The following is a 16,723-nucleotide window of genomic DNA, read 5'->3' on the forward strand; positions in this document are numbered from 1 at the left end:
TTTCCAGCAGCCCCTAATCCCCAAACAATGAGTTTATCTTTCAAAGCAGAAGAGAAGGGCAACACATCTGAAGGCATATGAAATGAGAAGTAACATAAGAAACCTGCAACAGCTGTGCACGGAATAGCTTCCAGCACGACTCGCTGTCTGGGAATATTTATTCCTCAGACAAGATGACTGCCTTGTTGCGCTGCTTATGAGGTCACTTTAAACACAGTAAACCTAGGTGTCCCAATAAACTTCCCACCGGCCCAGGATGAAAACATCCGCATGTTGTTTTGAACAACCCTGGGCACGTTTCACCGCTAAGGACTGGCTGGATTTGAGCCAAGGCTTCTCTCAGCCACACACTTGGGAACAACAAGTGCGACCCTTAGGGCTTCTGACGTGTTCAAAGGAGCCCAATAACAGCTGTGAAATTCATAAAAACATTAGTTATGGGCAGTAGCTGCCAGGGAGAACGTCTTGCTGCGCCAGCACCGTGTGACAGTGTTTCCCAAGTGTAAATGTTTTGCAATTCCCAGGAAAAGGAATGCTGAAGTTTCCTGCGGATCCCAAATCCCCACCTCTGAGCCATACTCATGTATGCAAGTGGCTTGCACACGTGAAGCCACGCTTTCACGCCCAGATGAAAATACCTGTTAGCCAAACCGTGCAGCCTCGAAATCCACCCCTGGTACCGACGACTTGTCCTCTCTTACTCCTGCTGACGTGATGGGCTTGGTAAACCACATTGGTTGATTCCTGTCGAAAACAAAGCAAAACAAAACACTTCTGTTACCTTGTTGCTCTCTGTACAAAAGAAAATCTCAGCTGGGACTAATATAAGGGAAACACAAATTTGTTTAAAAATCTGCATGAGCCATTGCAGCAAACTCTGGCAATTTGGTACTTTGGTGTAAGTTGGATTTCTGTATGAACAGCACAGACTTATTTTTTGAAGAGAGTATTTTCCTCTGTTCAGAGCGCTTCTGGTGGCAATGCCTTGGCGTCCGACACAGCCAGCAGCAGCAGCAGGTGACTTGCTTTGCTGCAGGAGTGCTGCCAGGTGACTGATACACCTGCAGGCAGGCAGGGGAGGACTCAGAGTCCACGCCGAGACACGGACAGCACACTCCCTGCCCCTTCAGCAGTTTAAAATACAGGTCGACTCATCCATTATTTTAATTACGCTTGCAAAAACAAAAGCAACTTAAGGTGCTAATTTACTTGCCATGTTTAATGGAACACGGGTGCTAATAATTGTATCTGGGGCAAGAAAGAGTGACATAGCAGGGCTGAGCTGAGCGAGAGCGGGACCCAGCTGGGGAAGACGGTGGGATGGGAGGCAGAGAAAACAACACCTAATATGTATGCGTGTGCTTCCCAGTGTGAACAAGGGACTGGGACAGTGCTGAGCCAGAGGCCTGAATTTTGGTGCTTCCCATCGTTAACCTGCTGTGGGCAGAGCAGCCTCAGCCTCTCCGCTGGGATGCAGGCTAAACAGCCTGTCTGTGCCGTGCAACGGTACTTCCACAAAGACTTCTCACACGTAAAATATCTACAAGACTTTATTAATCACGAGGATTATGTTTCCAACCCAGGCAGCCAAAAGAAAAGTCTCCAGAGGGAGAGAGGATATAAATATTTTCACTCCAACCGGATTCTTCACAACTGTAGGTTTATCCGTTTCGTATCATCGGTACAGGAGTGGGTCTGGGCTTTGCATGATTACATCTCACTGTATAAATATTTCTATGTTTGAAGTCACAGCAGGGAAGTGATCCTCTTTCACGTGTCCAAGAAAAAAAATTTTGACAAGAAAAAAAAAAAGAAGAATGGGAGAGACAATAAAATAAAAGGTCACTTTTAGATGTGTTAGCAAAAGAGCCTGATTTCCCCACCCCACTCCCCCTCCTTGCTGGGCCATTAACACTTTGACATGATTCAGCAAAGGCATAAGCATTCATTGGAGACTTGGCATTTTGTATGCAACAGAGGGCTCTGCCTGCAGAGAAACCTGGGTGAAAATTATTCCGTCATAGAAGAGAAAAAATACCCTCCTCTCCTCACCTGTTTTTATTATCTTTCAGAGGCCAGCATCCCAGCAGAGACTGACCTCCCATTGCAGCAATTTATTACCATACTCAGAATTTCATGCCCATTTTCAAATTAATTTTAGCAAAAGGCTCCAAAATTAGCCTCTTTACGCCTGAAAATTGGCCATCTGCAATTGCTTGTGGGTGCACTGAACAGCTACCCCACTCCAGAACGTTTTAACAGACTGGTAAGAATAGCTGTGTCCAAAATAATCATAATAATGGTCATAAATCTCACCTCCAAGATCAACTCTCAGCAAGCCTCAACGTCAGCACCACAACTGCGAGATTGCACTGGAAGAAGCTCTGTGGGGGAGAGCGATTGCTCCAGAGCTGGCCCAAAGTGACCGATTCCCACCCCGTGCCACTACTGTACGACCTGACGGGAAGTTCTGCACTAAAAAAGGTTTTCAGGGTTGTTGTCTCAACCACCTCCAGCAGCGCATCTTCTCGCTCCAGGACTCTCACTTCCTATTTTCATTGCCACAGCCACCAGAGCGGGTCCCTGACATCACCTCCCCCTTCCACAATTGCTTCAAAGGACAGAATCAATTATTTGGGGGTTGGAGTGTAGTGGATGGACAAGACACTGTCTGAAACACAGACCCTGGGTACCACAAAAAAACAAAACCTCTCTAGACCTGACTCTGAAAAAGTGAGTGAGCCCAACACATCCTGGTGACTCACAAAAAAGATAAGTAGCTCAAGATCTGGTGTTTGCGTTTTGTTCTGTTTTTTTGCAGGGAGTTGTCAAAAGTCTGTTTGAACATTTTGAGCTTGCAAGGTGAGACAGCACCACCGTGGTTTAATTTTCACCCGTCCCCGGGGGTTCAGGCTTTGGCAGTAAGACTAAACGAGCACATGCAGAAGATCCAACTGACTAAAATAATTCCTTCTCCCAAGACACATAGGTGTGTTTCTGCTGTGTTTAGTCTTGGCTGAGCTATGGCACTCCTCTGAAATTATTGTCACCTTTGCCAAGGACCCTCAGCCAAGCACAAGTGCCCAAACTCACCTTTCCAACAGCTTTCCACCACTCAGCCCTGCAGCAAAACCAACCTCCCCTGTGGCAGGGTAACGCCCGCCCGGTGATTACACAGTCCTCAAGCACAGCACTCCAAAAACCATAAAGCAGATATTTTCAAATTGTTTGCAAACCACAACAGATGAGATTGATATTTCTGTGTGGAGAAATGAACTTGCACACTTCAAATCTCTCGTTCCCACTCTCTGCATGAGTCAGTAGGAACTCCAGCCTTTGCAAAATGTTGATCCGCGGGATCTGTCCTGCAGGAGATGAACTATGATAACGTCCGTGCCTCCTGCCTCGGGAAGATGCAGGAACTAACACATTCCTACATGGCTGACATAGTGAGATTGTTATGTTAGAACTACACATTGCTGTGCCGTGAATTTGCACTGTGCATGCATCTCAGAGCTATTATTTTGCACGTTGGCCTCTTTTGGAGCTTGGAAAAGCATCACTGAGGGCATTTTTGCAATTCAGCAACACTGTCAGACCTCTCCTACCTGCTGGGAGCTCCCTCTGATTTTTCTGCTATGTTAATAATCTTGCTGGTAAACTCCTCCTAACCCTGAGCAACTGCCTGCCACACACCGACTCAAATTCTTGATGACAGCTACAGCAAAAGTCAAAAAAGACAGAGAGAAACACGAGCACGTGGCAGGTGGCTGAGCTGGCAGCTTGCTTGGCCAGGAACGGGCTGTTCAGCAGGAAACACTGACTTCCCACCTAATCATCCACCAGCTGGGACATGGCTTGGGAAGCCAGAGCTGAAGCACAATCAAATGGAGTGAAGGCATCACCAAAAATAAGCATAAATGGCCCGAGAGCAAATCCTGGAGAGATTTCATCCAGAAAGAGCAGGTACTGCAAGACCATTGGGAGGCAGAGATAAACGGTGGACAGGGTTTAATCAGATGTGGGGCTGTCCTGCTGATTTTAGTCCCACGGTTTTAACCTCATCATCGTAAACCAAATATATGTAAAAGAGATAATCCAATCATCATCACAACACACTCACACCTGAATGCTGGACCCCATGGCAGGGACAATTTAGAGACACTGGTAAGCATTTCTTGCAATAGCCTAGGTCAAAGAAGTGAGGTTTGGGAGAGGAAGTTCTTACCTATAATTCAGCCCCAAACAGGGCTCCAAGCAAGGCAATAAATGACCCAGCAGCGTCTCTGAAGAAGAGTCGTGCAGCCTCTGCCAGCCAGATGGTTAAGGACACTGCCACGCTCTCTCCTTTCCTTGGAAATATGCTATTTGGCCATGTCTGTATGATCTCAGTGCTCAGCCCACCCTGTCTTACCTCATCCAGGAAATGAGAAAAAAATAAAGACATGGCTCCAAACCTTGTACGGAGGCTGCAGCAGACCAAGAAGCCAAACCCTAACTCTGCTTTTGGCCTTCCCTCCTACTGAACCTTTCCATGAAGTTGACAAACTGGGAGGCACCAACATCGCAGGTGTCTAAGATCAGGCCTGACTGAGCTACCTGCCAAGTGTCTCCTGGCCCAGCTTCCAAAAGAAACAATTTTTTTCAGCCGCTGCTCTGGTGGGACAACATGGTTCCCTGCTTTGTGAAAGCAGGTTGCAGGCAGAGGCAGGAGGCTTTTCCCTGGTGCTCCTTGCGAATAAAGAGATGGGGCCTCTGAGACAAGAAAGGCCACCATAACATAGACCTGTTGGAAATCAGGAAACATCAGTGTCCTCTGCTCTGAAAGCTACCACTGCTCAGTTCATGGTGTCTGAAAAAGTAACATCAGCTCTTCCTTAAGTATTTGGCCCTGAAAGGGAGCGGCTGTGCTTGCCCACACAAATCGAAGGTCACGTGTGACTACCCACAGGAGAGATGTTATCAGGTGTTATCGTCTCCTCGCATCTGACAGCTGAATGCACGGTGTCTGGGGGACTTCTCACAGCCATCACTGACATTTGTTAGGAGCAGAACCACTGCATGATTAATGGAAAACGCACTAGACGAACAACATTTATGGTTGTCCCAATGAATTACACAGACGATTTGCCATCTTCCACTAGAAATTCAAGTATGTATAAAGTCTGGCCCTTAGGGCACAGGCAGCATCTCCTCCTGCCCCCACCTACCCATATCTCTAGCCAGCATCTCCACAGCTGCATAACGGGACCAGGACGAGAACCAAGTATGAGTGTCACATGCCACAGCCAAGGGGTGGAAACAAAGGAGGAGAGACGGGAGCTGAGCAGAACATTCAGGAGATCCCCTAAGCGCATACAACATCCTCAGGCCAACCCTTGCTCTGCCATCCACAGAAGGCAGAGCTCTCCCATGTTGCAGGAAGAAAGATTTCTCATTAGAAAGCAGTGCTGGTCACTGAGAAGGCTGATAGGTCTAAACTAATGTTCTTATCCCCTCTGTCACTGAGGGAGTCCCTCTGCCTGCTGTAGCTGGCACAGGCAGGGCACTGGAAGCTGTCCAAGAGCCACAGCTCGTGGCAGGCTGCAGCAACATCCCACTCCAGAGAGGGACTCCCTCCTGGAAACACTGCACAGATCAGCCCAATAACGAAGCCAGTGGAGAAACACTCTTGTAGCACAGTGCTGTTAAGGCACATTAGTCACACGTCAGGCTCACTCTGCACAAGGGCCAGCCCTGTACGAACACCGTTAGCATCCAAAGGCAGCTGGCAGTGCTCACGGCCCCGGGGAAACCCTGACCCAACAGCGAGGGTAGGGTCAGGCTTCCCCGAGCTGCGTTTTTATTTATAGGGCTATCTCACATCATTTGGAATCTGATTCATTTTTTTCCAGTCAGGCATTTAATACACACCCTATTTTGGTACTGCAGTCTGGACATCTCTCCAGGAGGGAAAAAAAAAATAAAAAAGAGGCTTTCAAAATGTTTTCAGCTGATCATATTTGCAAATGGTAAAACAGGATTTTAAAATGATAAAATGATCAAGCAAGCTTTCAAGTTTGAAGTTAAAGACTTGCTTAAGCCTCCGAAGGCTGATCTAACTTAATGTTTAAAAATCCCCTCCCAAATCCTGCCATCTTACTTAAAAAAAAAAATAAAATCTTTTGTCCTAACAGTTGAATTTGATGCATAAAAATTAAGTTTATGGGCCTTTTCCTTAAAAAGTTATTTTCTTCTGCCAGGGCAATTCCCACAGCTGCTCTTGCAAATGGGCGAGTTGACATTGTGGAGAAGATAAAGTATCCATCACCAACAAGGGGGAAAAGCCTTCTGTAAAAGAGTCATTTGCTCCAGAAAAGCAAAACTATTATACTCGAAATGGAGGAAGAGAGGAAAGAGCGGGATTTTGCCTGTGGAAACAAAGATTTCATTATGATCATATTGAAGAAAGATGGAGAAGTCTTGGAGTCTCTGAAGTTCCAGTTCAGCTCTTGTAACCGTAAACCTAGACTTTTCCCAAATTTGAGTTTGATTCATTTAATGGTCTAAGTCGGTAAATGCTTTAAAATCAGTTCCATTCTTGCCCAGGGAAAAACCCCACCAAGATGGAGTTACCCTGGAAATTTTGCCTATTTCACCTCCCAGGATTCCACCGTCACAACGCAGAGCCTGGCTCACAGGTCCCGACGGGGAAGTGGGACTTCTCAAGCACCCGACGCGTTACCGTACCACCCACCTTCCTGCTCCCCGTGCCGCCACCCCCCCTCGATCCTGCACAGAGGACTCGCCTCCTCTCCCACCACCCGTACGTAAGCAGAAATAATGTTTTGTTTTCTTTTTAGGCTTAGCTGAGTAATACAGTGATGTGTCACCAAATACCCTGCAGAGGTTTCAGGGCTGGGGTTGCCAACATTCCCTCGCAGCAGGCAAGATGCTGAACTGGGCTCCCTTTCTTCATTCAGAGCTCTGAATAAACCACAGCAGACCTCACTCGCTCCCTGGCACCCTCCGCCTTTGACGCTTGTTCCTTTTGGCACCGCTACCTCGGCCCCTGTCCCCTGCCAGGAACATAACACAGAAGATCTTAAAGAGAGCAGCAGAGACATCCCAGTTACCCGAAACAAGCAGTCTTTCAGCTTGGAGACAGACGGCTGAAGATGCCAAACTTTGCTAACACACAAGGTTTTCAAGGTGGTGTTAGTTAAGCTGTTTTTTTTCTTAACCCGCAGGAGTTTTTGAGCTCTTAGCAAGACTTTAATTTTGATTGCAGCCAAAATATTTTCTCTTGATATAAATTTGCATGGATTTAGTTGCCACAATCAAGTTTTATACAACCCTGGCAAAAAGAAAAAAAAAACAAACCCCAACAAACAACAAAACCAGGCTCATGTTTGAGTCACCTTGCAAATCAGATGCTGATTTCTAGACTGTGTGACTTCAAATCAGCAGGTTGGGCGTTAAAATCTGCCTCTCTGAAGGCACCCAGATCAGGCATTTATCTCTGAATTAGATGATGTCACTACTCTAATTTCCTCAACACAGGAAAACTAGTGAGTCATTCTGCGCTCCTGCATTTTCAGGATGAATTTGCAAGGCCGGGACAGATGTTATAAAAACAATTTTCCCGTCTTCATTCCAGAAATCACAAGGGACAGCTGCATGGGCAACAAATATTTGACAAACAAAGCATCTCGTCAGCCGCTGACAAAAATAACAATTTAAACAAGAAATCCTTCCATGGTTGCCCTATTTTTTATACTCAGAGCAGTTCTGCTAAATTACCTCCCCTAAATGAACCCATTTCAGCAGTTTGGCTCATGCTCATTTTGCAACCAATAGGTTTGACATTGCAAAAGGAGAACTGCTTTGCTTTGATGTCTGGGGTCTGTTACAAGGCTGCTCTGGATCATGCCGGGACCACCAACAATGCAAAAGCCAGTTATCTTGCAAAAAGAGGGAACACAAACGATGTTCTCACTGCAGTGCAGGTAAGTTTTGGGATTGAACGCCCATAGAAAGCGATTAAGCATGTCTATTTAACCTCCAAGAAAACCAAAAAGAAGGGAATTATGTGACCAGAAGGTAGGTGACTAGTTAAAACATAGAGAGATGGTGTAGGCCGGTGACCTCCATCAGCAAATCCAGCGCCCGGCGGCGCAGAGAGCCACGACCAACAGCCAGCTGAGCTGCTTTGAACAGCGCAATGGCAACTGCATGAGAAATCCTGCACCAAAACAGAGCAGCACAGCACCGCTCCCCTACCAGGAAAAACTACCCAGTACATGTGGCCATGCTTCTGTATCTTCTTTTGGAGAAAAATACCAAGTTACAGAAATGGTAATCTGAGTATCAATCCCTCAGATTTCAGGGACAAGAGGAAAGGTGGACAAGGGTACGTATTTTGACTATACATTAACTTCAGTATCAAAAAAATTTCCAGGGAGGAATTGTATTTACATGTAATACTTTTTCTTCTTGAATATGAGATTTAGGAATTTAATTAATGGGTTGTGGCTCTCTACAGTAAATAAGTCACTGTACATGTCCTGCCTCTTATCGTGGCAAGGCAAGCACCCTATCCCTTAAAACAAGCAAGACAGCCAGGATTCCTGCACCAAAATGATGCAAAGAAAAACGTGCAGTATAGTGTCAGGAGATCATCAGCTGAGCTGATGTTCAGTTCTAAGATACAGCTTTCATTCAGTTATAAGATACAATCAAAACCACAAGCTCTGCTGTTCAGAGATGCTACGTGATACTGCCTTACCAGGAGGGTCCCCCAGAGAACGCCAGGAGACAACGTGTCAGAGCAATATCCCATTTGATCAAAACCATTCCCTTTGAGAGCTCCAGAAATTAGCTCAACAAATGAGGACCGTCGTTAACTTACCTTTAAAAGCTCAACTGGCATGGTGGCACTGCTCTAACACAAATCACAGCAAGCTGCATTCAGCAGTTTTATGTTCTTGTTAATGCAAGTTTGCAATAGGTTTTCAAACTTCGGAAGCCAACATCTAACATCCTGTGACTGGAGAGTTGGAATGGAAGGACACAGTGTCTTCAGGAAGGACAGGCAGGGGGGGTCACCCTCTATGCCAGTGCCCAGCTGGGGTGCAGGGAGCTCTGCCTGGGGGTGGGTGAGGAGCCGAGGGAGAGCCTGTGGGTCAGGGCTAAAGGGAGGGCAGCAACAGGGGACATTATAGGTGGGGTCTGCTACAGGCCACCCGACCAGGAAGACTGAGAGGATGAGACCCTCTATGGACAGATAGAAGCAGCCTCATGTTCACAATCCCTGGTCCTCATGGGGGACTTCAACCACCCCAATATCTTTTGGAGGGACAACACAGCAGGACATAAGCAATCCAAGAGGTTCCTGGAATGTGTGATGATAACTTCCTTCTCCAGGTGATGGAGGAGCCAATGAGGAGAGGTGCTGTGCTGGACCTTGTTCTCACCAACAAGGAGGGGCTGGTGGGGAGCGTGAAGCTCAAGGGCAGCCTTGGCTGCAATGACCATGAAATGGAGGAGTTCAAGAGCCTTAGGGAAGCTAGGAGGATGCACATCAAGCTCGCTACTGTGGACTTCAGGAGAGCAGATTTTGACCTCTTCAGGGATCTGCTTGAAAGAGTAGCATGGGATAAAGCCCTGGAGGGAAGAGGGGACCAAGAAAGCTGGTTAATATTCAAGGATCACCTCCTCCAAGCTCAGGAGCAATGCATCCCAACAAAGAGGAAGCTAACCATATCCTGGGATGCCTCAAGAGCAGTGGGGCCAGCAGGGTGAGGGAGGGGATTCTCCCCCTCTGCTTCACTCTCGTGAGAACCCCCCTGCAGTGCTGGGTCCAGCTCTGGGGCACCAACATCAGAAGGACACGGACCTGCTTGAGCGGGGCCAGAGGAGGCCACGAAGATGATCGGGGGCTGGAGCACCCCCCTGTGAGGACAGGCTGAGAGAGTTGGGGGGGTTCAGCTGGAGAAGAGAAGGCTCCAGGGAGACCTTAGAGCGGCCTTCCAGGACTTAAAGGGGCTACAGGAAAGGGGGGAGGGACTCTTGATCAGGGGGTGTAGGGATAGGATGAGGGGTAATGGATTTAAACTGAAAGAGGGTATATACAGATTAGATATAAGGAAGAAATTCTTCCCTGTGAGGGTGGTGAGGCCCTGGCACAAGTTGCCCAGAGAAGCTGTGGCTGCCCCCTCCCTGGAAGGGTTCAAGGCCAGGTTGGACGGGGCTTTGGGCAACCTGGGCTAGTGGAAGGTGTCCCTGCCCATGGCAGGGGTTTGGGACTGGATGGGCTTTAAGGTCTCTTCCCACCCAAACCATTCTATGATTCTACAGTTCTGTGATTCTAACCACAGCTATGAGCATGCAGGTGGGACACCAGCTCCATTTTCTGCTAAGTAAGAAAGAAGAATCTCCTTCCACCCTCCAAGCTAGCACAGGTTGAACTGAGACCATCTCAGCTCTAAACTATACGGGGACAAGATACCCGTTTTTAACATGCCCATCATACCCCTCTCAGGAAAGAAATCCTGTACCTTTTGAGAAGCTCTAGAGATTTCATAAGTAGTGGGAGCTACAGAGGATCTGCATTTCAAGCAGCTTCATCAGATTTTAAAATATATACATTTCTGTAAAAGAACTAATCCTCTTGTGTCACTTCTCCTCTACAGGACATCATGGCAGCCTGCTGAAAGAATAAAGCTGGATACAAGCCCAGGCTGGTGGGGGCTCAGCATTGCGGCCACACACTGCTTCTCCCTGCCTCCCTTGGTGTCCAGGATGGACATACAGTCTTGAACCTGGTGTCTTGAACCCCATGTGCTTGGTTTTGGCAACAGCAGATCTCTCTCCACATCAGCAACTTTTTTAAGGTTTGCAAAATTCAAAAGCAGCAGCAGGAAGGACTGCAGGGAAACTCAGACAGAATCACCACACAGGAGACAGTTAAACAGGGGAACTCCGCTGGGCAGGCCAAAAGTTCACATGGCTGGAAAAAATCATTAAGATGAATTCATGGAAGGAAAGTTCATCAAGAACTATCAGGAAGAAAGGCACAGCCTCTGGTATCTCAAGTCATAAATCAATGGAAGCAGGGACAATGCACCATGGTGTCCCAGCCATAAACTCTTCCCTAGCCCCCACTCTTGGCTGCTGTTGGAAGCTATGGATGGGGCCAGATCTTCCCCTCACTCAGTACCTCCTCAGTCCCCTCGGTATTTCTTCTGGCTAACGGCAGGGCTGTTTTCACAGTCATACCCCTGAACGCGCCACCCAACACAACAAGCTGCAGGAGCCAGGTCCAAGCTGAGGACTCAGGTTTGGAGATGCCAGGATGAAGGTTTCTTGCCCCATCTACCTGTGTATCTGATGCATACAAGCTGTGAGACAGGCTTTTAATTACCTGAGTGCACACAGAGTTACCTAGACCCCTGCCTAAGTGAGCATTAAGAATGCTGTACTCTTTTTGAAGGAGCGGCTATTCAGCATTTCCCTCACCCCTTCCTAAACCAGGTGTAGGCACAGGTCTTAGTCATTACACGCTACTCAAAGGCTGGTTGAAGCACAGGTACACATTTTCCTTGGGAATATTGCTACTTGGTCCCTCAAAAGTTCATGCAAACTCCCGGTATCTCTATGAGGGTAGCATTACCCCCAGTTTTACAGCCACAGAAGAGTAGCAGAGAGTAAGGCAAACAGCAGATGAAGACTTGAGCTCTTGCAGTATTTAAGCTTTATAAAAACCATGTTTGAAGAGCAACTCCCCTGGACCTCAGGCTGCACCTCCAAGAACTCGACACTCCTCATATCCATCCCCGTGGTCTCAGACCAGCTTTGCAAAGTTGGGGGCAGATGCAATGAGTTGCCCCAGCCATGGTTGAGGTGACTTGTCCAGCATCATGTCCAGAGTCCCTGGCAGAGGCAAACACACAACTCAGCCCCTTGCAACAGCAGTCACCTCCTCTAAAATGAGGATTTTTTCCCTCTACCCACACCTGCTGGCAACACAAACAAATGATCTTCCCATCAGAAGGGCTGGGCAGACCTGAAAAATGACCTCCCACCCTACACACTTCTTTGTACCACAATGGAAAACTGAAAAATTATTTGATATCAAAGAAAACATTTTGTTCTGCCAGACAGGCCACAAAGACCTCAAGGTCAGAAAGTCTTGGAAATGTAGGTACAAATAGTTGTTTTCCAAAGACGCACAAAAAAGCTCACCTCAACAAATCTCAAAGTGCTGCATCTAAAGAGAAGCTACATTCAAAAAAAAAAAAAAATTACGCAAACCAGCTCCTTTCTCAAGCTCTGTTCTCCAAACAGGCCAACACATTTTGGCACTCACTCAGCAGATAAAACTTTCGACACATATAGTTGTAACCGAGCCAAGCTGTAAGTAAACGAAAAAGGACCGCTCTGCAAGGGACAGGAGGCAGCACTAGCAATGAGCTACCAGCCCTACAGGCAAAACCCTAACTTCCCAGCACCCCATTTCGTGACACACATCCACATTAAATGCCTAGACCAGGCTTTTTTGCATCCCTCCTTTTGTTAATGATACACTTCAAGTAAATTTTCACTTACGCTGCAAGACCATGAAGGAACTATTTCTTACTTCCTACAGCTGTGAGTCAGAGCTAAGTTGGAGATAACCATTAGTCACCCTGCTCACGATAATATAAATTAATAAACAGCAACCTGAATTACATGGAGTTTCTCTTAATGGACTTTTAAGATACCAAAGTGTACGAGCATTGTGACCAAAGTACAAGTTCAAGGCAGGGCATATCATTAGGAGCATTAATACAGGCCCTGCACTCCACTTATCGTTTGTGGGCGCGTACAGCTGCAAGTTTATCTAAAACACCTGGTTTCAGATAAGCGAGGTCTTTTCATTTTTAAAGGCTACTTAAAGACACCCTCCAGGATCAACATCATCCCAGTAAAAAAAAAAGCAAGTATGCCAGTACTTCTCTTGAAAACCCTCCAGAAGAATAAAATCTCTGTGGCCTCAATCTAAGATGCAGCTGCAGTGCACATGTCCGGGTAGCATGGGGTCTTCAAAATCGTTCGCTGTCTTGCAGGGGCTGCCCAAGGAGAACATGGATGGAATCCTCTGCCTGAGTTACGGGTTTTGGCACGGATTTGTAACTGGCCATGACTTAATCGGTGCAACCTGAAAACCAGACGAGGCTGGAGTCTGTATTTATCCAGGAGTCCAGCAGCAGGACAGGAAACAACATGCTGACTCAAAGCACTTTGACTCAGAGCTGGAGAAATTACAGTCGGGTTTAGGTGCTCTGGCCACCACCCCAGATGGCAGCTGCCATGCTGAGCACCACCAGCAGCAGCGGTGCTCAGCTGCACTCCTCCAAACGAGGCCCCTGGGAGGTGAAGAGAAATCCTGAAGAGCCACTAGTCCTGTTGGGGAAGCAAAAGATTAACCTCCAAGCACACCCGCAGGGATTAGACCTGACCTGACTGCCTCTCCCCTTTGAAGGGATGTTCAGGCAGGAACCACCCTCCCACCCCAGCAGAAAAACTCTTCCACTTTTCCCTTCTACAGCCCCAGGAAATGCTCTGTCCACACAGCACCCCGGAAAACACACCCTGCTGCTCCTGCTGCCATGGCACTACCAGGTGACACCAGACAAACCTTCTGGCACTTGGGGAAGGTCCACCAATGTCCCCAGCCTGCAGCTTCTGGGGCGGGACTGCACCAAGCAGATTTTGTTCCCCAGCCCCCAGAGGGCTCAGCCTTCTTGAACTACGGAAAGAAACAGCATGCAGCTTTTTCTGGCTTTTCTTCCCTGAAATTCCCCGAAATTGGACATCCCTGCTCTTACAGAGCAGAGTACAGTTAATAAACACAGGTCTGGCACACTGGCAGCACGCAAAACAGCACAAGTGAATGAAACAGCAAGGTGGGGGCAACAGACTGGAAAGGTAACTTTTTAATAGCAAAAGACTTCCAAAAAAAAGAGGGAGTAAAGGGAGAGAGCTATAGGATACTACAGAAGTCCAAATAACAGGGTATCGAGATAATTAATCTGCTGACCTTTCTGTGATCTTCAAAGAAAAGAAATATAATGCAAAAAAAGGGATAGAAAATAGAACAAGAAATACCAAGCACACAATGAACAACTAGAAAACAATCACCTTTTACTGTCACAGTGCTCTGGGTTAGGCACTGCATTTCACAAAATAAATCACAGCTGTAAACCCAAGACTTTTGAATTGCTGGATAAAACATCAGAAACACTGTCTTGAGTAATTCAACCCAGACCAAGCTAATTCCCTGAAATCAGGGCTCTGCTGCCTGCTGCACTGTCGCCTGCGCAAGTATCACTGTGATGAGTTCCCAGAACTGCTTTGAACACAAACATCCTTAAATTATTTTGGTCTTTATGTTCAAGGCAATAGTAAAGAATAAGCGTGCAAGGAGATGAGCCCATGGTTTGTTTGGTTTTTTTAATAAACTTTATATTTTACATTGCTTTGCAGTTAAACTGATGAAGCTGTACATACGTTACTGCACAGCCTGTGATACCACTCAGTCCATCTGAACTCTGCCCTGAGGCTGCTGTTTTTTCAAAATGAGAATAGTTTTTAGGCAAAGAACCTAAGCCTCTTCATATTTCCTCAGGGCTGTCATCTGATCTTGTGCGTTTTTTCCTTCTCTTTAAATATTTTTTTTTTAAATCTATTTTTACATGCTCATTTATCTTTAAATAAGACCACATAATTTGCGACTGCGCACAAGCAAAACTGAACTATCAGAAGTTACAGCCTTGTGATCCACTGGGCTACGGAAGCAGCACCCTGGTGGAAGCAAGGGATGTCACATGCCGTGCTGTTCACCTTCCTGGAGACGCTGTTACAAGACCAGATGGACGACAAAGCTCTAACACTTACCCTGATAAAGGTGGTCTCAGTACTGGGCTTTCATTCTCCCCTAAGCACCTGTAAGGACACCCAAAGAGAAACTCACTGAAAGCAGCCAGCGAGGAGCACATTTGTTCGCCCGCTGCCAGGGGCAGGACTCTGGCAGCCGGCTCTGGACACCTCTATCTCATGAGATACGTCAAGCTGCACTTTCCAGGCGCTCACAGGGACATGCCAGCCATGCAGCTGGTCACCCCGGCGAGGGGCCAGTGCCCGTGGGTTTGGGCTCCACGGCGAGCTGGCTCCCCGGAGCACACTGCACCGTCTGTATCCTCCTGCTCATTACGAAAACGGTGCTCGGAGGGGAGAGGTAACAAGCTGCGGAAATACCAGCGACGCCGCAGGTGTAGGGAGAACAAGCTGCTATTTTGACAGGGCTAAAAGAACCGCTCAGCCCTGAATGCCGCGCTGTGCAAGAAGCCCACACAATAAACAAGAGCAGTCCCACAGCTCCACGCTACTTGCTGCAATTACTTTACGGTGTACTTACTCCTGAGAGCAGGATTCCACCAATGGGGCACACAGGAGGCCTGTATAAGGAACACTAGGTCTTTAAGGCATCATTAAAGACCGTTCTCCCCAAAAAGTCAGTCCTGAAACGGGTCTTTCTGTCAATGAGGTCTGTGAACAGAAGGACACTGCCCGGCACGTAGAGGACTTCATGCCACTTGCAATGTCACGAGCAGAAACAAAGAGAGCATTTCCACACTAACCAGCCAAAGAGAAATTCCTGCACACTGAGTCTCGGGTCTTCAGCAGAATTAAGGCGCCTTGTTCATTTTTAAGGACAAGACATGCAGAAGCAAAAAATTTGAAGTTTTCTTCTTTGTATCTTACCGTCAGCTTCTATTAATAAATGGGTGTGCAATTAAAACATCCTCAAACTAGCCTCAAACTCCAAAGAACATTCAGGCTGAATTCGGGTTTTAAATCCCAGGCTTATAATTATTCAATTTCCAAAATGAGGAGCACAGTCAAACACCACATCCAGTCCATCCCACAACTGCTAGCACTACTGTGCCTTTCAAAAGCTGACAGCTAATCAACATCGCCTGCAAAACCCATTTTTGACATATTCTCGGACAGTGAATAATGCTGGAAACATCCAGCCTCACAAAACCTTGTCTGTGGGAGAAAGATTAACACATCACCCACACTATGAAGAAGTGGTAAAACCTGAGATTTTATTAGTAATAAGGATTTTTATGAGTAATAAGGATTCATGTTACTGGGAGAATGAAAAATGGGGATAAAGTGAGGGGCAACAGAAGGATGAGCTGCTGTACTAACAGGGATCTCAGCAGGGCAAATTATTCTGTGCATCCCATCTTCTTCCAGCGGAACCGTCTTGGCTGTTGCAGCTACAAAACGTGTCATGAAAAATTCACCACCACATTAAAACTTCTCTGAGCTACAACGTTTAGGCTGCTAGTTGTGGGAGCACATTGCGCTGTTGCCTGCTCCTTCGTTTGGCAAAGCCTCTGATGCGCTGCCGATGCCCCGACCCTCCTGAACCACAGCCTGTAATCGCGCTGAGAAGGAACGCAACTGTCTGCGGGTGTCTGCAAATAATTGTGCTGATCAAGGGACCCTGACCAACATGAAATGCCTTATCCCGTACCTTTGATACCAACTTGAGATGGTTGAAACCGAGGAGTCGCTGAGACAGCGTTAGGAACGAGAACTTCATTTACACTCTGTGCAACACATCTCCCTGGCAATCAAGTGGGAGGATCACCACTGGGATATCATCGCTGTTTCATCGTAATTACCA

The 16,723-nt window shown here is 47.1% G+C and overlaps 1 protein-coding gene across 2 annotated transcripts in view; it reads right to left on the reverse strand.

Annotated features, from left to right (window-relative positions):
• The window catches only part of PAPSS2 (3'-phosphoadenosine 5'-phosphosulfate synthase 2), a 32,294-nt gene that overhangs the window by 14,167 nt on the left and 1,404 nt on the right, over positions 1–16,723 (reverse strand). For both annotated transcript variants that reach the window (XM_074874127.1, XM_074874126.1), the window contains exon 2: positions 639–744. In XM_074874127.1, the coding sequence (XP_074730228.1) occupies positions 639–744 (106 nt within the window). The remainder of the gene's footprint in view (positions 1–638; positions 745–16,723) is intronic.

Source organism: Strix uralensis, chromosome 7 (assembly GCF_047716275.1).
Source record: "Strix uralensis isolate ZFMK-TIS-50842 chromosome 7, bStrUra1, whole genome shotgun sequence".
In the NCBI taxonomy this organism is placed as follows: domain Eukaryota; kingdom Metazoa; phylum Chordata; class Aves; order Strigiformes; family Strigidae; genus Strix; species Strix uralensis.